At 36.6% G+C, this 21,558-nt stretch overlaps 1 protein-coding gene across 1 annotated transcript in view; it reads right to left on the bottom strand.

Annotated features, from left to right (window-relative positions):
• Nucleotides 1-487: 487 nt before the first annotated feature.
• Nucleotides 488-21,558, bottom strand: part of STK3 (serine/threonine kinase 3) — a 128,532-nt gene continuing 107,461 nt past the window's right edge. The window contains exon 11 of the mRNA XM_065751688.1: nt 488-3,826. Coding sequence (XP_065607760.1) covers nt 3,668-3,826 — 159 coding nt within the window. The 3' untranslated portion in view covers nt 488-3,667. The remainder of the gene's footprint in view (nt 3,827-21,558) is intronic.

The raw sequence follows: 21,558 nt of genomic DNA, 5'->3' as shown, positions 1-21,558 counted from the left end.
TAAAAAAAAATAAGCGAAGGGGCTACAGAATCAGAACTGAGATATTAACTAGGAAAAGCTATCACATTGAAGACTATTCACCAATTATTTTTCTCATTACCCTAGAAAATCAAAGGCACCTACAGCTGCTAATGTGTGCTAGCACCTCCACGTAAAGGATTCTACAGTACTTCTGACATGCTGGGGTCTCTCAGGACCACTAGCAAACTTAGATTGCAGACACTGACTCGACAAACGATCCAGGACTCCTGTCCTTGGACTACACTAAGACTTTTCTACTGGGATCCTCAGACTTCTGGAGTTTGCAGCAGTGTCTGGAACTGGAAAAATACTTTCCAGGGCTGACTTTGAGGCGTGCACTTCTGTGAGTACAACAGAAGTACACTGAATTCTATAGAAAGGAAATAAAATTATGAGAGATATGTAAATGAACATTAATGGTTACCAGTGGCATTAGCTTTAGTTAGAATGAACGACAAGACACACATTATACATGAAAAATTTGTTTTTATTACAAATGTTTAGTAAAAGGCAATTGTTTTTCAAAACTATTTTTCTTTTTCTTCCTAAACCTCAACAGACAAAATCAGAAGCAAATAAGAAACTGCTTGGTTAAAATCTTACTGAAGGTTACCTTGTCAGTAGTTCTATCAGATTTTCCACAGACCTTGCTTTTAAAACGTCACATTCACTGTACTATCTGCTTTCCTTTACAGAGACACTCATCCTGCAGTAGAGATGGCAGCCATTAACACGGATTATTTGTATAAACAGAAGAAAGGAAAAATAAGTTGTAATCATCTCTTAATATAAGACCTGTTTCCATGAATTATGCTTGCACTTAATTTGGAGCCCAGAATGCTAGCTTCTGAAACCAAAGACAGGTTTCACACTGGCTGCAGCGTGCACTGTCCCAGAAAGGCAACATGAATAATTTCATATTCATTGCTGGAAGGATTCTTTGGTCACAAACTGCTGATATCTACCCAGATTACAGTGTTGCATAAGCTATTTTTCCACCTCTATTAAGCGGCTTGCTTCACTTTAATTTTATTCCATCACTTTTAGATTTTCCTCCTGCATATGTGTATGCTCACGCACTAAGTTTATGCACATTACTTCTATTCAGACAGATGAGGAGTGAAGAGAGGATGTCCTTTATCTTCTGATACCTTTCAGATGTCAGACTGCAGCACCTCCAGTCTGCAATCACCTTTTACTGGAGTCTCTCTGTGAGAGTTAATTCATATTTGGTGTGTTACATTAAAAAGCTTTCAGGATACATAAGATATGAAAATTGTGATCATTATATTACACTGTAAATTATACTGTAAAGACATTATTCAAAATCAAAGTCCTTGTTGATGGGAAAAGTTTCAGAGAGTAAGGGAAAAGCAAGCTGCTAATGATGAGAGCAACAGTGTCTGGACACTTTGCTTTAAAGGCACACCAAGAAAAGCAACTTACATTCCTCTCCTGATAGTTTAAGTAATCCTGTTCTATATTTCTACTTATAGATATGTATATATATACACACATGTGCATATAGACACGCATACACCAGAAATTTGAGGAATTAGAAATGAATTTTAAATAAGAGCCAAACAAATGGGGCTGTTCACTGCAGTTGTTTTTTGCTGCATTATGATTATAATCTAATGATACGGTGATATGATTACACTGTTGCATTGTTATTTTTTACTTCTCATCATTTCATTGTATAAATGTGAGGCATAAGACTACAAGGTGCATTTATCTTACCTAAAGTAATTTTTATGGATCTTCTGTGTTCTTGCTTCTTCAGAAGGGATGGTCGTTATTTTAAGAAATATACAAAGAGTTGAGGGTAAGGATGTTCTAGCAATCACAATTAAAATTTATTTGACTCTAGGGTTTACAGATTAGAGCGTGGCACACACACAGACATACAAAGAATGACAACAATGGCTGTAATGCAGCTCAAAAACAAATCCTGGTCCCAGCACAGCTGTAATATGCTGATCTTGTAAAATCTTTTGCTCTCCTTTTGCTTAAGTTTTATGATATAATGCACCATGTCCAAAACCTGCACTGTTCCATCTAAACGGTCCACACACGATGACAGTAACTGTTAAGAGGTATGAGATGATTACCAATTTCCAGAAAACAGAAGATGCCCATACAGTAGTCACCATTATAAGCTTAACAGCTGGAGGTTGAAAGTAAAGACCTTTTCAGTTATACTGTTTAAAGAAGTACGACTATCACAGTAAAGTTAATTATAAAAAGGTAACAATTATAAAGATTGCAACAGAGAACCCAGTAGATTGTGCAGAAAGTGGATCACATTTTCGGCTAAGTCTGAAATAGGTTTTGCAATGCTGTAAATTCTACCTACTAGATATCACACAATCTAAATCAGACAGAAGAAACTGTAAAAAGGTGTTAAAAGCTTGGTCCTGCATTTCTGATTTCCCAAAAATCTACCACAGAAGACAACGGGAATTTTGTTTGTTTAGTGACTGCAGGACAGAACCCTCAAAGATCTGCAATACATTGCTTCATTTCAGTACTTACATTATATATAAGTATTCAGTTGATATCTTTGGCTTTTAAATTACTATCCCTTAACATCTATAATGTGAAAACAAACCAAACCCAAACCTCTAATATTAAACACCCCTCTTCCCTCAAAATAGTGCTAAAAAATTAAATGAACTAAAAAACATATCCAGTATGTGTAAAGTGTAGCTGTTACTTCGTTATAAAACTACCATATAAGTATGGTGCAAAATAGGAAAGTGATACTGGTCAGAACTGCAGTAGCAATTGGAAATTTACACTGTAGGAGTGACTGCAAGCACTGCTTCTCCTGAATAATAGAAAAATCTAAACCAATTAGGCACTTGTTTTCTTGTTTAATGAGAGATCATTTTGTGTGCGTAAAAATGATAGAAATATCCTCTAAAAGAATGCTCTCTAGTGTAACAATTGTATTGCTCAACTACAGCCACAGTCCTTGATTCTGGAGAGCAGAAAAACGTGCTCATTATTTACTGTATGCCTAAAATTCTGTTGATAGGAATGGACTGAACACACATTCAAGTGCTGTCCTGAACTGGGCCATTTGCTGAAACTGAAGTTTAAAAAGACAATATAGAGGTGAGCTTCTGTCCATTCTACTACTACACTAACTTTATCTAATCTGGCTCTGCTCTCCATAATATTACCCAGTATTTCCTAATTAAAAAAAAAAAAGAAAGAAAACAGGCATAAAATAAATAGTATAATCAAAGATTACACAATAAATATGCTACTAAGTGGGAGGAAAAATATATTGCAACATAAGGCTCTGTAGTGTTGTACAATCAAGAAACAGTTCCAGGTGCTCTAAAACTCAACTCCTAACGTACAACACAAAGTTACCACAATACACCTGAAGAAGACTGGGAAGTAACAGATCAAACTTCTATTACATTTAATATTTGAAAATTTAACAAGTGGTAATGTGTTTCACTCCCTTTGCGGAATACCACGTGTTCTGTCACATCTCCAATTGTCACTGCTTGTGAAGGAAGAATGAAAAGATTGGGGTTTTTTTGACCTCTCATAATAAAATTCCTTCAGACTTAAGAAGTTATGAGTGTTCACACTGACTCACAGCATTATCTCCGAAAGTTAAACGAACTCAGAAATTTTGCTGTCTCCTCTTCTTGGCATCCATCGCATCCAGGATAGGTTGCCTCTTTGCAGTGTACCTCTGACGAAGCTCTTCAATTTCTCGTTCCATCATAGGGTCCAAAGCCTTTAACCTCATCTGTAACTCTTCTAAACTTAGATTCTTCAACTGTGGAAAAAAAAAAGACAAAACAAGCAAACAAAAACATAGAAAAAAATTACAAACTATTTACAAGCAATATGAAAGCCATCGCTCTTCATAGCCCTTTAATTTACATGTGTTTTGCATACCTTGTGCGTGTACATAAATCACTGTTTGTAAGGCCAGAAGCTCCACAGTAACAGCATATGAAAACACATGCATGCAGCACAGTTAATAACAATTAAAAATTCCCTTTTAATACCTTGTAATTAGAATAAATATAGGCCACAAATTAAACTGAAAAAAAACCCTGAAAATTAATTAAGCTGAAAAAAATGCATGCCATAGTATACAAGATTATATCACACATACGAATTACATTGGTTAATCAAATATTCCTTACTGAATTCGGTCTGTCACAGAAGCCTTAAAAAACAGACAAGTGTACGTAACTGTCTGACAGATATTTCCTCTGATAAGAGCGACAAAGACACCTGTACTCCTCAACAGACTCTTGCCAGAACTGGTCAACATCTGCCAAGAAGGCACTTAAATAATACACAAAATTTCCTGAATTCATGGGAGGAAATCACCTCTGACCACACACTTTTCCTTCTAAAAAGAAGTGGGTCACACAAGAAGTATGCAAGCAAAGGCTGGGGTCCGGCAGGCACCAGGGCACACCAGGTGTCAGTGCCCCATCTCAAAGGGTTCAACTTTTGAAACACCTTCCACTGGTTGCCCTATGTAATTTTTTCCTGGGGAAGTCCAGTGCCTTTCTTCATTTTCCCTCTCGTGTTAGAACTGCCTGTGTGCCGACTGCTTTTCACTCAGTGTGATAAACATCAAGACATTTCCAAGAGCACAAAAAATTGCATCCTAGGAAAGGGACGGTCTATACCGTGTTTGCAAACATGCTGGCATTGCAAACAAGCACACCACCTAACTCAGGAGAAAAAAAGAAAAAAGAAAACATTTTCTGAATCAACCTACTAATGAGTCAATGCTTAGTTTATGAATCTAGGGCAGTTTTCCATCAGCACCGTCTGATCTGCTTTCCCCGAGGAATGAAATACTACTTTTGATCTTTATTTTTATCAGCATCTGAGGCATATAAATTAGCAGCACATATTGCTACATACAGTCCAAACCCCCAGCACTGTGACTGCTACCAATACACTACATTGTGCATAGTAAACAAAGAAATGCAGAACCAAGATGGAGTGAACAGCAGAAACAAATATAGAAGAGCGTACAACAAAAAGATGCCTATTTTCATTCAGTGTTGCTTTAACAGTAAGATTCCTATGAAGGTCAGAATTAAAAGCCAGCAGTCAAAATATCCCCCAGGACCAGAGGCCCTCAGGGCAGCGTCAGCTTCAGAAACCAGATGCACTCAGCAGCCCATCACCAATGTCTGACTCTGCTGAGGACAAATGGCACTTTTTCCATCTCAGAAAGAAAGAAGTTGCCTCCACCCAGTTTACAACATTTCTCCCATCTGATAAATGTAAGAAAAGGGTGGAGGAAAGGAATCATCATTCTTCAGTCACCGAGACTTTCAGAGAAAAAACTTCTTTCAAGATTTTTTGTAAACCTCCTCCTCCTTTTTCAGCTGGTTGGTAAGTGCAACTGGAATGTTACAGACACTTTTCAGCGAAGACGTCCTCTACATGAGTGAAGTTTCAAAGGGATTTGCAGCACTGTCAGAAAGTATAACACTACTGATGCCCCTTTAGCTGGTTCTCAGCAGTAGAGATGAGAGAAGCAATAAAACCATTGTTTTTAGCACATCTGAGAAATGTGTTTGTGGCTCCATGGACTAGCAAGAACAAGAACAAGACAGGCACTATCAGTAAGCACTTGTGTGAGTATTGCGTGAGAAATGGCACTGATGAAGTCTTGTGTCTGTTCAGGGCCAGGCTGGGCAGCCATTTATTCCCTCTGAATCACCACTGCAGACATCAGGCTTAAACTGTATATAATAGACTCAAGCTTGTGTGATCACATAACTATTCTGCATCAAAAAACAATTTAAAAAAAATTAAATTGTCAGAGAATAATGTGATGGGTGAGTTTTTATTTAAATTTCAGTCAAAGAAACAGAGCCAGCAAATGGAATTAAATATTCTTTAAGGATCACTGACAGCTGGTCTGGAAATTAAAATATAAAGAGAATGAATTTTTAAATCCAGAGAACAAGAATCTTTCAGAATGATCTCAGTCACGTCACCCAGGGGATGTGGGGAACTGCAGTGCTCATCTGTATGAACGGATGATGCTTGGGACACACAGAGGAAGCAAATAACAGAAAAACGGGAAATTAAGAATCTGAAAACAGAGTTATGAATCTCATCCATCTGACATCAGATGCTAGATTAGACAGTAATGGTCAGAGAGCTCTATGTACTATAGTAAACCACTTAATCATATTGAAATGCTGCAGCTCATTCTAGGATGTGTTTCTGTGCACGCACACGTATGTCTCCTCAGTGAATGTCAAAACCTTTGCTTTTTCTGACTTTTCTCTGTTCCACGGATATATTTTCCTGAACCCTAAAGACTGCAGAAGCCCAAGCACGGAGCGCAACAGAAAATCTATTAAATGAGATGTGCAGAAAGAACTCAAACAGGAAACGTAATTATTTCTATGCAACTTATTCCCATGCATGAGGAATATTTTGATGCAGCTTCTTAAAGCGATAGAGCTTGGCACTCTCCTGCTCTTTCATTTGCAAAGAGTTCACAGTTTAAATTGCCATAGATAATTCCCCACATGGCTTGTTGAAAAATGGGCTACCAACACAAATGGGAATTTCTGTGCAAGCTACCAGAATTCAAAAAGGTTTTAAATGACACTTTGATAGCTTTTTACAAGCTGTAAACACAGTGGTTCAGTAATCAAGCTATTTGTCTGATAATAACAGTTTAATCTCTGCCACTCCAAATAAGAGAATCAATCGTGTCCTTTCTGAGCTCAAATGCTCACAATCACATGACAGTGTCATGATGGTCCAGTCCCAAGACAGAGGCAGGCTTCAGTGCACAGAGCATCTGCAAGGCACATGGAGCACTCGCCTTCACTGATATGCTTCAGATACCAAAGCATATCTATCTAATCCTGCAGCTGAACTGTAATTTTCATTTATAGTCCTAGGAAAAGACAACCCAACCATACGATGCACACTCTCCTTAGGAAACAGAAGTGAGGAAACGTAGTATAACTCATCTTGAACTTTTACCAAATGGGATACCCATCGATTGTCTCCTCCTGGCTCACTTTTCAACCCATTCATAACAGGGTTAGTGACTTCTCCAAGAAAGCAAAGTGCAGAAGTTAAAAAGCAGCAGAACAGGTTCAGAACTGTTTGCGAGCTTCTTTTAATATGATCACTCTCATTACTGAGAACTTAAGCTGGGATACAGCAATATTCAAGAGGCTGTGAAAGTTTCAGGCACATCTACAAGCTGTGATCAAACCACACATGAGAGCTACTGAGAAAGTTACATTCCCTGGTGCAAAGGTGGCAGGACCTACAGCTATCTGGGTTTTTAAGAAGCAGTGATAAGCTTTGTAGCTGAAGAAAAAATAATCCAGTGCCGTAATAATGTAAGCTAGGTAGATTGTAGTGAAGTTCACCATTACATCAGAAGAATATTTTCTATGCAGAAAACATTCTCATTCTGGTCAACACTGGCTTCAGGCTGTTTGATTCCTATTACATTTTCAAACAGCGACACAGAAGGAATTCCTTCATCCCATGACAATGTAGACATCTCTCAGAACTAAACCCCAGCATGGGAACTGCAACAGTTCTTACCTTTTTCAGTCTAACTGTGTGCATCTCAGATAGATCAGCTTCATTTGGATTGCTATGTTCAGCAAGCCAAAGAAGAATTACTTGCAGTCAATACTCCAGCCTGCAGGAGGGCCTACACTGTATCTTATATATTTTGTTTGCAACCTCGATCAGATCATATTGACAAAGATTCAAGCCAGAACATGCAACTGGAACATATATATGCATTTCCGACTACAGACCAGAGATCTGTACTAATAAGCTGAGAAGGAAGGAGATAATACAGAATCATAAGAGGACCTTCAAAGGTCATCAAGACAAGCAATGCAATGTGAATCCTAACTACCTGTGTCCAGCACAGGAGTCGGGAGGAAGGAAACGTATCTGAGATACTTGGCAGTGCTTGCAGACCATGAACTGCAGTGAAGGGGTCTGGAAAAGAGTCTGGAACTCGTTAGCCAGTCTTGGCCAGCACACATCTGTAGCCATCCAAACTTTTCAGGGGGCGAAATCCAAAGTTTTGGTGGATGTAGCACACTACAGTCTTAATCCACCCTTGACAGCTAACAGAGGTAAATAAAAACTCTAGGCCTGTGATGTTTTCAATATGATACAATTAGATTTCATTAGTAATTCCATAATGCACGAATTACCATCGCAAACCTCCATTCCATCAAACTAAATTATGGAATACTGCCATTAAGGTGGTGCAATGAAAACAAGCAAATGCATTTTCGGGGTTTGAATTGTCAAGAAAATAGATATTCGATCAAAAAATAATCCGTGTCAAGTTTGTTATGTTTACTGAAAAAAACAAATTCTTCCTAGCAACTGCTTAAACGAATCTTACAGATGCAACATGCCTTATTAGAGGCCTTTGATTAAAAAAATATGGATCGTTAATACTGTATTCTGAGTCATCTATTTTCCCATCTGCTAGTAATTCCTACAATATGAACTATCAACAGAATGGCTAACAACAACAATTTTCTATGGCAATTGCAAAAGTGGGTTGCCTATAGCACTTTCTAAGATTTAACCAGTGCATGCCTTGGATTGCTCTGTGTTGTTAGCGGCCTCGGGTAAAAGAAACTTTCTCTCTGCTGTAGCTTTTCCTTTACTTCTGCTGAGCAGTTTTCTTCTCTCTTACTGAATGAGATCCACTGACAAAGTCCTTTTTACTAATACATCAAGTTAGACTGGCGTCAGGATCCCTGACACAAAAAGTAGGCCTTCCTGACTAATTTTTCTGGTGTATGAAAGTTCATACCCAAACCCCAAAAGCTCACTTATGTGGAAGTTTTCTTAGCCTTACATGCAAGGAAATATGCCACAGTTGTTGTTATATGCTCAGCAGCAGCTCTCCCCTTTTTGCTGTACATGACAGGCTGCATGTCAGAGCCCGAACCTGCCATCATCCCTACCCCAGCCGTCACTGGAGGAGGAAAACCAGTCACAAGAAAACCAGCACAAACAGAGAGTAGAGAAAAAGCAGTTATTTTTGTATTTTAGGGAGCAAATTTCCTTGTTGCAAAACACCAATTATGAGTGTATACAAATATAAAAGAGATCTCATTTGCTATTGTTGCTTTTGATGACTTACGGCAGAAAAGAACCAGGACTGTGAAATTTCAAAACCTAAACTTCATTCCACAGAACTACCTCACACATTGGGAACAGTAAAATAAGCACATGGCATTAACAGAAAAATAAACCACAACAACTTCACTTAATTTTCAGAAGTCCTTTTAGGAATAAAATTTTATATAAATGTTCAATTATTAATTCCTATCTTCACTACTCAAACCTGCTCTGTTCCTAGAATAGAACTGTATATTGTTTTAACAACAGAAAGCTCAGTTGCAGTTACTATAATCATTTTTCAGCTTTTGAAGACTTTTCTCAGCTTCATACAGTATTACAGTTGAATAGCAAACCACCAAGAGGAGGAAAAAGTGAGTTTTTTATAGCATTAAAGCATACTATGATTTGCATACTACCCAGGGCTTTCCCTCTTTGCATATTCATAACTGCCAATCCTAAAATTCAAAAATTATAAGCTAGGTCCTTCATCTTTTTTTGCCATTGAAAAATTACATTCCTAAAACAATAGATTTTTGGAGGACAAAAATCTACTTCTCTTCTTATTTCTGAGCCATGAGGAGGCAGCTAGAATTTAGGCATTTCTGCAACTGTAAGGACTAAAATGTTCAGGAAAAATAATAATCTAGGAGCTTAAAGCTTTAATAAGTTATACTGACTACAGGAATTGAAATCTAAGGAAAAGCACAAATCATCATGTAAAGTCATGTAAAAATTAATGATATTACAACTCTTGCATGCTGCAATTTTCCACAGCTCCTGACAACATCAGTTAAGAAGTGTGTGTTTTCATGCTTGATCATATCATAAGCATCTCAAATATAATTTACATTGCTTTTACTACTAAATAATATGATATTCATGCAGTTGGGGTATAATAATTTTCACTAAAACATAAAAAGCAACTGAACAGAGGGAATAAACTTCAAGCTGTGTACCCTAGAAAAGTGGTAGATAAAAAGTGTCCATAGATAAGTAACTGTGAGATCACTTTCTCAGTATCTGATAATAAAAATTTAATCTCAGAAATGTACAAAAGGGAAAAAAATCCTATTATTCTATTTGTTTTTGCTTCTGTCACTTAGAGATTGCATTTTAACATTGGACACTTACAACTGAATCTACCAAAGCACAACACTATAATTTGCTTTTATCTTCTCTTTAGAACTGCATCATCCATCACAGACATTTTTCGTAATGACTTCTACAGTATCACAGGCAAAAACTCACCATTTAAAATGCCTCAAAAAAGACCATGGTGTTCTTTAAGTACTCTGATTTTCTTTAAAAAATACAAAAAAAAAATACAGACAAAAGAATACAAAAGAAAAATACAACAAATGTTTAGTGGAGTTCCCAACAGAATAAGTAATCTAAAGCTTAGGAAAATCCCTCCATGTGGACATCCATTGTGCTATTTAAACACAATAATACATCCACACAGGAATGCAGAACAGCTACCACACCTGATGTAAAACTATTCAGGATCTCCCCTCAGCCCTTTCTACTTATAGATGGGAAAAAAACAAAACCTAAAAAAACATGCAAAAATGTTTTTCAAATATAATCCACATAGATATACAGCTTTAAAACAAAAATGAATTATTCAACTGGAGTTTTTAGTGTACTTACTATGTAGTATCTAAAAGTATTTTATTCGTATTAATGAGTAGATCTGCAGGGCAAGTAGTTTTAATGCTCTTTTATAACTAGCTCCCTCATAAACAGAATGCTTAAGGTTTTAAGAACTACGTATCCCATTTCAGCAAATTGCAGTTATCATTCACCTGTATAAATGCAAACATTACTCCGGAAGTTTTTGTTTTTTTATAAGGTAAGGCACTGTCTCCTTGACATTTGATTCCTCAATGAGAAGAGAACTTATAAAATGTTCAGGAAATGAGGTTTTGCATATTTTTGAAGTTCTAGTGATCTGCATGCAAGTACAAGTTGTATTAACTACTGACATGCAAATGATTTAGGATCTTTTTGTTTTAACATAAATTAAAACCATGTAGGATGTCCAAGCATAATAAAGGTAAAATTAAAAATAAATAAATAAATAAAAAGAAAGATGCCATTTGGCTAAAATATTTAGTAAATGCAATTCTATACTTGGAAGTAAAATTAAAAAGCATCAATAATACGAAATAGAAGTTTTGAAGTTAAAAGGAAAGCAGTACTAAAGCATACAAATTAATGCAATACATAATGAGTTATGTATAGCAAGTTCACATTAATAGTTCCATTCAATATTATGTTTAAAAGAAAAACCGAAGTTCAGGATGGCATGCGAGATATACCCATGCAGAAGTTAACTGCAGATGCAGAACAGAGTTTAACCTGGAAGAATTTTTAAACCTTAAATCTCAGTGTCCTAGTGAAAGACAATACATGTGAATCTGAAACTTCTTAGAAATGCTCATAGCTCAAACTACAGCAAAAACAGATACAGCAAAACTAAACTTTCTGGACAGGAATAAGTCTGTGGGAGGACAGCCTCCCCGCAGCCCAAAAAGCACACACAAATTCTTATTTTATTTGCTGAGGAACCTTGACTTAATTATATTATTTACAAGGAAGAAATATCAGTTCCGTTTAAAATAGCCTATTCAGAAAGGATCTAGGAAAATAACATGTCATCCTCAATAAATGGAAGAATGATAGACACTCTGTTTGTTGGTTCTCATTTCAAGCACCGAGCATTCTAGCTCTCAACCACCTTGGGTATGAGATGCACAGGAAAATTAATCGATAGTCCAAAAAGCAGAAAGGGCAAATGCTGAATGCAGCAATTGGACAAAGCTGGGGCTAAGCAGAGAAATGTAACTGAGCTGTTAATCACAGCAGGGAGAAACAATACCCCTGCTGCACAAAAGTCATATGGGAGCTGTGGTGAGCACAGGGAGCTGTGGTGAGCACAGGGAAGCAAGGTCAGTCCCAGCCCCCACCACACAGCGACAGCTCTGATGTTAGGGAAAATGACCAGAACAGCTCTGAATCTTAGCACCTTCAAGAACTGAGGAGACGTGTCGAATATCTCTGTAGAACTCAGGGTGTATTTTAGTTCTCCCTGACAACATCACTATTTTATTGAAGTCCCATCTACAAATCAGCTAGACACTGAAGTTTCAGCAGCTTCACCAACACGATCAGATCTTCTTTTGATGAAATGCACCAGATTTACATTTACAAAACTAAGTATTAATTAAAGAACCACTGATTATCACATAATTTTTAGCCAACCTGAGGAAATACACATTGCTAGCTCTATATGTGATATAGCTACTGCCTTCCTTCTAATCCGGACTAGATTAAACCTAAAATAAATTAATGAATACAGAAAGTGATAACCTAACAAATACTACTACTTAGCTTGCAGCTTTTAAATAATACACAGTATCTTTTCCTGTAAAGACAGGTAGCATGCTCCTCACTCTGCAAGTAGTATACTAAGAATATCCTGGAAGCATGAAAATATAGAACAAGGTAACAGTTACATGAATTAAAAGGTCCATGTACTGAAGTACCACTAACAGCAACAGTAAATCATAAAAAAGCCACTATCAATGAACAAGAAAAGCAGACAATCTCGACACTGATTCTAATTCTGAAGTAGACTCTTCTACAAAACATAATACACCTTGTGCTTACTCCACTGTAGAAACTCAATTTATTTATTAAACAAGATTAAATGACTCAGTGGCATACTCACTGAGTCCAGAACTGCCAAAATAATTTGCCACATAAGTATTCTATTCTATCAAATATTTTGCCTATGACTCAAACATGCACGTGATTAAGCCAAAAACCAGCTTTCTTACCTGCACAGTATTATCTCCTAAGAAGGTCTAAAGCATTCAATCCATACGTTTTGAACATTAGTTTCTTTATTCAGTTTATTTTTTTTTAAATATAACTTGCAGATATAGTTGTAGTTTATTATGATGAAGGAAAAACATTAGACAGAGCTAAGTTCAGTTGCAAACAGGCACCACGGAAGCTTTTGTGACAACACTGTCAATCTCAGTTAAAGTTCTAGCATTCAATACTCCACTTTCACATTTCTAGAGTGAATTATGTCAACTGCACGGCCCACAGGTATGGAATATCTGAACTCTGAAAGCCTTCTACACATATGATATGACCACAGTTTTGGTAAGAATCCTTCTGACCTCTACCCATTGCTGGTTTTTCACTTCATCTTACTGACTGTTTACATTTTAATTATGTTTCTCTTTTCCAGACTTAAATTATTAAAAAAAAAAAAATTCATTGTACAGCAGAAGAAAAATAAAATAACCATAAAATTCTGTTCATTGCATGATGTATCAACAACAAAAAAGCTGCACATAGTGCACTTGATTCTGAGGTGGTGATAACTTCATATCTAAATCCTTATTGTGAAAAACCCTGTTGGGAGTCTAATAAAAGGTTTTATAATTGATGTAGCATTCATAATCTGGAAACAGAAGTAAAACCATGAGCAATATCAACATTATTTCCAACTGTAAGAGCAAGAAATAATGAAGAGTTCCTATCAAGCTCGAACTTGCGCTATACAATCTATCTACCTCATTCGTAGGCCACATAAAAAGCATAAGGAAAACGAGAGCCGGGCAAATGCATTCCTCCAATGCACAGGGTCAGTACTCAGAGAAAATCTGTGAAAAACTGTTCAGTCAGTTACTACACAGCTCATCTTTAAACAAAATCATGTTTCTCAACTGCACATTCAGAAATAATTAAAAGACAAATAAAATTTAATTCAATTTACAGTGTCTTGTGAAAACAATTCAGTATTTAAGACCATTTTTAGAGTAGTGCTTTTCCAAAGTAAAGACAAAATTATCAATGTTGAGGCTATTAAATGCTTTTGCCATTTATTTAAAATTCATCACTGAGTTTTCTGTTTACAGCACTTATTCCTCAGTTTGAATGGTATGGTGCATTCAGAGACGTAAAAATGAACAGAGACCAGGCACAAATGAATGGGTTTAATCATCTATTAAGTGTCATTGTGCAGAGTTTGTTGGAAGAAAGAAAGCATAAAAAATCCCTCTTCACCAATGGATCTAATGTATACGCATGAGCACAAATATACGGAAACAAAGGGTTAGTGTCAAACAGACTACATACCTGTACTAGACCTTCTGAGTTATATCTGAATTTAGCAACACGCACATATTGCGTCTTGACACAGTTATTGCATGTATAAAGATACACTACTGAAAAAGAAAATCCTACTCTCAGAAATACATACGAATACATGTAATTGAAAAAAGCATCTATTTCAAAATTGCTAACATCCTTCACAAGTAGAAAACATCACCATACTGAGCAGTTTAAAAACTAGTGTTAATGTACAGCAACAAATCTTTATAAGAACCGTCAAAATTACAGTCAAAATTACACATACCATACACTTCACGAGAAGTTCTCAACGCTGTTAAGAGAAAACCAAAGCCAGATTATTTTGGTAAATTACAGGTGAATGCCAAATTCACCAAAGGCCCTGTTAAAAGGCAAAATGAATGCAAGTAATGACTTCTAAATATTTTAAAATCTCAAATAGATCAAGAGAGATTTTAAAGTAGCAACGTAGCATATTGTATAAAAAAACCTGTAAATCTGGTTCATCAGTTCATTTTTTTCTAAATATGTAATTTGATAATTGCATTTTCAAACTTTAAATACTTATTTATAAAATGAGATACTGGCTCCTTGCAGTCCTCAACTTCCAACTCAAACCCCTTGCCTCTTTCCTCCATGAGCATCTTCTCTTGCTTTACACAGAATCTTCTGCTGTTTTTGACATTAGTATCTCAAACATCAACCATTCTGGGAGCTTGTGCTTATAACATATGGTGGTCTATAACACGCAGGGAAACCTAGTTATGAACTAAACACCTATTAACATGGTTGTCATCAAGTTGCTTATCAATTTAATGTCATGCAATATTTTAACAGTAGCAGTGTCACTTGAAAACTGACATATTTGCTATTTATTGTTGCTATAACAACAACAGAAAATTATATAAGAAAACATCGAGCGATAAAGGATGAAACACCATAGAAACAGATAAGAATAGAACAAGTTGTGTCAGCACTAACTAGCCTTAAGGAAAATTTTACACACAAACAAGTTCATAGATAGAATCATAAAAGCTGGAGAAACAGATAAGGGCAGTTCAGGTGGGGAAACAAAAAAGGTAGTTATATGGGATACTAACCATGTTCTCCAACAGAGATTACATGCAGATGACATGAAACCTCCATGAAAACTAAAATGCATTAAATGAGAAATTTTGAGAAAACACCCAGCAGAGATAACGATACAAACTCATTTCAAATATATATTTTAAACCTTTTGCTTATAATGCTGCTGCAGTGTCACACTATATAAATAGTAAGAAGCCCTCAAAACCAGAACGCAGTAATAGCTACACTGCTGCCAGTTCCACATAGTTTTCTAAAATTCCCTCCAGCAGCAGGAACTATCAATTGATTTAGGAAGTTATGAAGGAATTCAGATGTGGAGTTCTATTTTCCTGTAGGTCAACCCACTACTGCACTGTATAATGAATGTAAACATGAAATGATATCATTTCATCTCTGCTCCTCACCTTTCCAATGACCTTTCAGAGAAAACATCCCGGAGCCTGAATTTTGTTTGGCATGGAAGTCATACAAGCTGGATAATACAACATTCCTACCTACAAGCAGAACACCTTTAACGTATTAATTTCTCTGAAGACAAAAATAGAAGTTAAATAGGTATCTCTATACTAATACGAGTATCAAAATAAGGGCCATTAAAAATCAAAGATTTAGGTCCAGTAGAAGAAATAAATACATTCACAGCTCTTTCTTTAATGAATTTACAAAGCCAAAATTGAACTTGTGTCTAGTAAATCTCCTTTTTGGATGTTATCCACTGATTTCTATGGAGAGCATAATCAAGACAAAAACACTTTCTCTTCACATCTCTATTGTTTCACAGAGGGACAAAAAAGCAGATGGTATTAAAATGCAGCTCAAACCAAAGATGATGAGTTTAGATTTTATTCATCAGACAGATGGAAACCATTACATGAAAAAGGGAATTCTTACATAAAAAGTTAGTTCAGGTGAGATGCAACTGAACCACAGACAGGAATCTTGACAGAAAGGACAGACCTGATTTGCTGATAGTAACAGCAGTAGAATTGGAGAACAAACAGGAAGAAAAAAATAGAGTAAGGAAGCAGCTTCATCTTACGCTTAATCTGACCTAATGACAGAAGGTAGCCAAAAAAGGTCATTCCTACTGTGTGAAAGCCTCAGGGTTTTGCCTACCTCCTTACATGGGATCACAGCTGTGGGTGAGTGGGGAGGGAGGGGAGCCTGATGTTTGCTGTGCAAGCCCAACAGCTCACCTTGCTGGGCATCAGACTGCTCTGATCAGTACCGGTCAAGTCATAGAACTAGATGGTGCCCTTTTCTGCCAGACCCCTCCCACCTTCCAAAGCATCTCCCACATGAGTAAGGGTATGGTGACCCATATGTATCCCTGCTTCCAAGCTGCAGTTGTGAAGGTCAACTCACTGGCAGGCCAGAGGGACCACAGCCCACATCTAAGCACAGACGTAAGTCTGACAAGGTCTGCTCGGACACCAATTGTTTTATTTAAGAAAACTGCATAATGTTAACTTTGACATCTCCATATTTACCAAATTTGCACAAAAAGGCTCCAAAGGTATCATGAGCACAATCACCTAAGTCTCATCTTGTCAGGAAACAGAGCAGAAATAACACAAAAGGTATTTTCATTTTTCTCTGAACAGGGTAGTTAAAAATTAGAAACACTGACATGATTAAATGTTAACAGAACACACATAGTAAAATTAAGTATCGCATTTTGGGTAAGTATAGGCTTGGGGGGTAATCATAAATACCTATGAAGGATGGTCATGCTTTCATGACAAAGTGAATAGAATTGATTTTATACACTACAGCTACCAAAGAATTAATTGTATTTTTTTTGCCCCAAAGTTCTGGCAACTGGATTGGTAGTTTCCTCATATTCAGTCTGTAAGTAATTGAAATGCAGCAGGGGAGACCCTGCAGGAGGGGTGTAGGAATCAGAACTTTTTTCTCTTTCTGGTATTCACATCCCTTCAGAAGAATCACAGAGATGGTGTATTCTCATCACATTTTAGGATTAATGTATTTGACAGTGTAGTTGACAATGGAGTAAGAAGACTGCCCTACCTACACCAAAAATGGCAGGAGATCTCAGAACCAATCAAGCTGTAAGTGAAAATGTAATACAAGCAATACCAGCTCTTGTACTTACTTAGAGGGTAAACTTCAAAAATACATTTTTAAATGCTAGATACCAACAGTAAATGCTGTGGTATGATTATTAGACAGCATTGATGTATAATAATGTATGGACTCAATAATGCATGCTTTTGGAAGCAGTATTTTAAAATACTGTCTTACAAAATATTGCAATAATTTCTTAAGTTTTTTTATATCTTCATAATATAAACTATTAATATAAACTATCTCAAAAAGAGAATGAAAAGGAATAAAGGCTTGTTTCATCTTCTCTATAATTTTAATCTTCTCACATTACAAAAAGAAACGTAAATTATGCCTTAACAGTAGGTGTAAATTGGAATCCACTCAAGCACTACAGCTGCCCTGCAGTAGTCATCCAACAATAAACTCTAAATTCTAACTCATCACATACTCTTCTTAAAAGCTTCTGCACCTGTGACGAGGCAGAAATACAGTCTTAATAGAAAAAGCTTAAGGTGTCACCAGCAGTCCACTGGGAGACCGCCCTTTGCATTGCTGCAGTGTAATTGTTGAGGTCCTGCCTTGCTTTGATTTAACTGCTCAGGCTGCCTATCGTTTCACTTGGAAGCTTTCAAAAGCCCTCAGAAAAGTGCTTAGGGACCTGGCATCGTGTCTTCTCACTGCTCTGCAAAACCACCACTTCGTTTTTGCATTTTCATCAGAGCTATCACAAGAATTGTGGACTCTGCTATTCTTATAATGCTTTTAAATTTGTCATGGTTTAGTCAATCTTAATGCTTCAACAAAACTTTTAATTAAAATATTTCAAGGAGAATATTGCTATTTCACTTTATGCAATTTATTTGGCTTGATTATTTAAAACAGTGCAACTAATGTGAAGAAAAGCTTACATGACAACCAGAGCATAATAAGCGAACACTTCACCACCAGAAAGTGAATGCTAAGAAATGATCTGTCCTATTAATTAAAAGGCACTTCTGGACCTACTGAAGATGAGAGAAAAATAAAAATAAAAACATGCAGGTACAACAAAATAAGCAACTGTGTAGCCTGCGTAAACTTTCAAAATAGTGTGCCTTAATCCTGAAGTAATTTCACTTTTTACAGGTAATGACTAAAATGCTTGATACAGTTACTTCACACTATGAAGCAAGTCACAGTGAGGTCAAATTCTGTCATTAAAATGTCATGCTAGGGCTATTCACAGCCTAACCAGCCAAACCCATGCCAGCAGTGAAGATGGGGACACTACTCACAGCCACCCAAAGCAGAACATGGGACAGGACCACGAGATAAGCCCCAGCAATACCTGAGTCGTAATGCAGATGGCTTTTCACGGAGCAAGTCTGAATCGCAATCAAATTGTATTCAGATTTCCTTCATCGCATCATCATGAAACACGTGTTAACTTAAAGGATTCAAATAATTTCAGTGACTGCTTTAAAAATTTCAGAAGCAAACCATGTCTGAAATGGTTACTGTCAATGACAAAGCCCTAACTGAGCATGTTTCAGTTTGACCTCTACATATATATGCTTGGAAAGAAAATATCATTTCTTAACATCAGCTATCCACAGATTAAAGCTGAAAGTCCTTCTATACTCAGACATGCACTCACTTAATATTTCTACACAAGAAGGAAGAAATAGAAAGGAATTCTCTACAAACAAAGTCAGGAAGCTGTCTGTAAATGATTCCTACAATTGTTTGTCCAGATACGAGCTTCTTAACGCATCAGTGTCAGCTGGAAACTTCCTACTTGAAATATCTAAAAACTGACTACACGCCTCAAGGTGTAATCATCACTAAGAAATTACAAACAAAACAATAGCAGCAACAAAACATACTTAATGAGAATTTACATAAAATTGACACCATGTTATCATCGTTAAATGTGATCTGCAAGTTGATAAATGACTTACCAACCTCCTGAGATGTGTCCTGTAGATCTCCCTAAATTGATTTCAAGCCCTGCTGTATTTACAGCAAAACTCTCTTGTCTAATTCACAAGTAGATGTGTCTGTTCACAGAAGTAACACAAAGCAGCATTTTTACTCTCTACTGTTTTCCATAAAATCAATGTGTTTTTTTTCTATTGTACAACCATTGGAGCAAGCACTCCCTTAGAGAATGCATCAAGAATGAAAAATCTGCTGAGAAATATGTAAGACATTACTCATACATAAAAATGTATATTCCATGTCTATGAACATATCAAACACAGCAATTCCAGTTCAATTTCACCCAAGGTTAGTTGTGATCAGAGACTGCTTGGCACCAAGTACCATTTATTTAGATGAGTACAAGCCAACCAAAGCATGAAGCCTCCTGGCACAGTCGGCTAAAAAATAAAAATAAAAATATTAAAACATATGGACAAGCCAGCCAGCTTTCACTTAAATACCTGACACTTACTCAGTGGATAACCACCTGCATACAAAGTCCTTCACAGCTTTAAAATGACTTCCTTCTTTCTGTTTTTTTCCTTTGAAAAAATAAAATATTTTTCAAGCTATTTCCCATCATATCAAGTACAAGCATGCTTTCATTTAACTTCAGGAATGGAATGTGTCTTATTTTGATCTTTCACCTTTGTTCAGTTAAGAGAAACTTGTATTGTTGTTAACAAGAGGAAAACCAGATCTTACTCAAAATAAGATTTATGCTATGTTTTTGTATATTCTCAGGGACACTGCATTCCAAATTGATAATTACTTACATTTACTTCTCTTCTTTCTATTTTGTTAAATATGTTTTTAATGTAGTCAGTCCTGCAAAGACAGCTGGCAGGATCACTGGCCTCCTGAGTCAGTACTATCATACAACAGGCACTCATTCTAACTTTTAGCTGAAAAACTCTTACTATATATCCCATAAATCATGGTCTGGTAGTTGATAGGAATGTCTGCTTTAGCATGGGGGGGTTGGACTCAATGATCTCTTGAGGTCCCTTCCAGCAGTCCTATGTTCACATGACTCTGGCACTAACACTTTTATAAATGGGAGTGCATGTTCCCAGGTAGGGAATACAGGAGCTGTGCAGATACAGACTCTGTATGTAGGTGTATACATGAAGACTCTCTTTACCCCAGTGCCTTGGAGTAGCTGGAGCTCAGTACAGAAAGGGGTGTTTGAGTGTGTGTATACACACGTTTCAAAAATGGATACACAGGGTGTGCCAATGCTCAGTGCTATACAACCCCTGGGGCCATAGAGGACTGCTGTCAGATGATGCAGTTGACAATCAATTACAATGGCTATAGTGTATGCTGCAGGTACACTTGATCATCTTTGTGTTTCTTTTTGAAATGGGACTTTGCCAATGTCAGCTGCTTTGTTTTGCAAATCAAGGGCAGGTTTATTGTGAAATGAGAAACCAGGGCAATAGTTTGGCTGTAGGTTTCAAGAAGTGAATGTTTTTGCAAATCCAAAGTTGTTGGGAAGATCTGCAAAAACAATGAACATTATACTGTAGAAAATAAGATTAAGGAAAAAAAATGTGGGCATCGGGAAAAGGGGATTTAGTTATAAGGCAATGAATAAGGGAAGGCAAAAAGATAACTAAGTATACATTTAGAAACATAGGTGTTAATCTAACATGAAAACAATTCCAAATATTATTATGTTCCCATAACTATAACTGGAACAGCCCTGGAATACTATGGCAATCCTTCCTCCTCAGCTAGGAATTTAACAGGCTTGAGTAATAATAAAATAATAATTTTATTAAAAAGTAATAACAAAATTAAGCAAGATTACAAGTTGTTCTCTCATGCTGACCCTCACTCTTGACAATTTTGGGGCTTGTTTCATTTCTGGTCCTGCCACTGCAGAATGACAAATGACAAAAGTAATCTCCCAATTATTTTGGTTGAGCTTTCTGAAATCTCTCTCTCAGAAATTACTGCCAAAGCAAAAGATTCAGCAACTAGTTCCTGTTGACTGCATTTCTGCAGGAAGTGAACAACTTCTCTACTCCCGGTGGTCCTTCTGAGGCACCTCTCTCCAATTCCTGGTTGCTTTTGAGCAGAGAAAAGATGTTGATA

Source organism: Cyrtonyx montezumae, unplaced genomic scaffold (assembly GCF_038088225.1).
Source record: "Cyrtonyx montezumae isolate F1298 unplaced genomic scaffold, pur_monq_1.0 scaffold_8, whole genome shotgun sequence".
NCBI classification, from domain to species: domain Eukaryota; kingdom Metazoa; phylum Chordata; class Aves; order Galliformes; family Odontophoridae; genus Cyrtonyx; species Cyrtonyx montezumae.
This window is presented reverse-complemented; position numbering and strand designations above follow the sequence as displayed.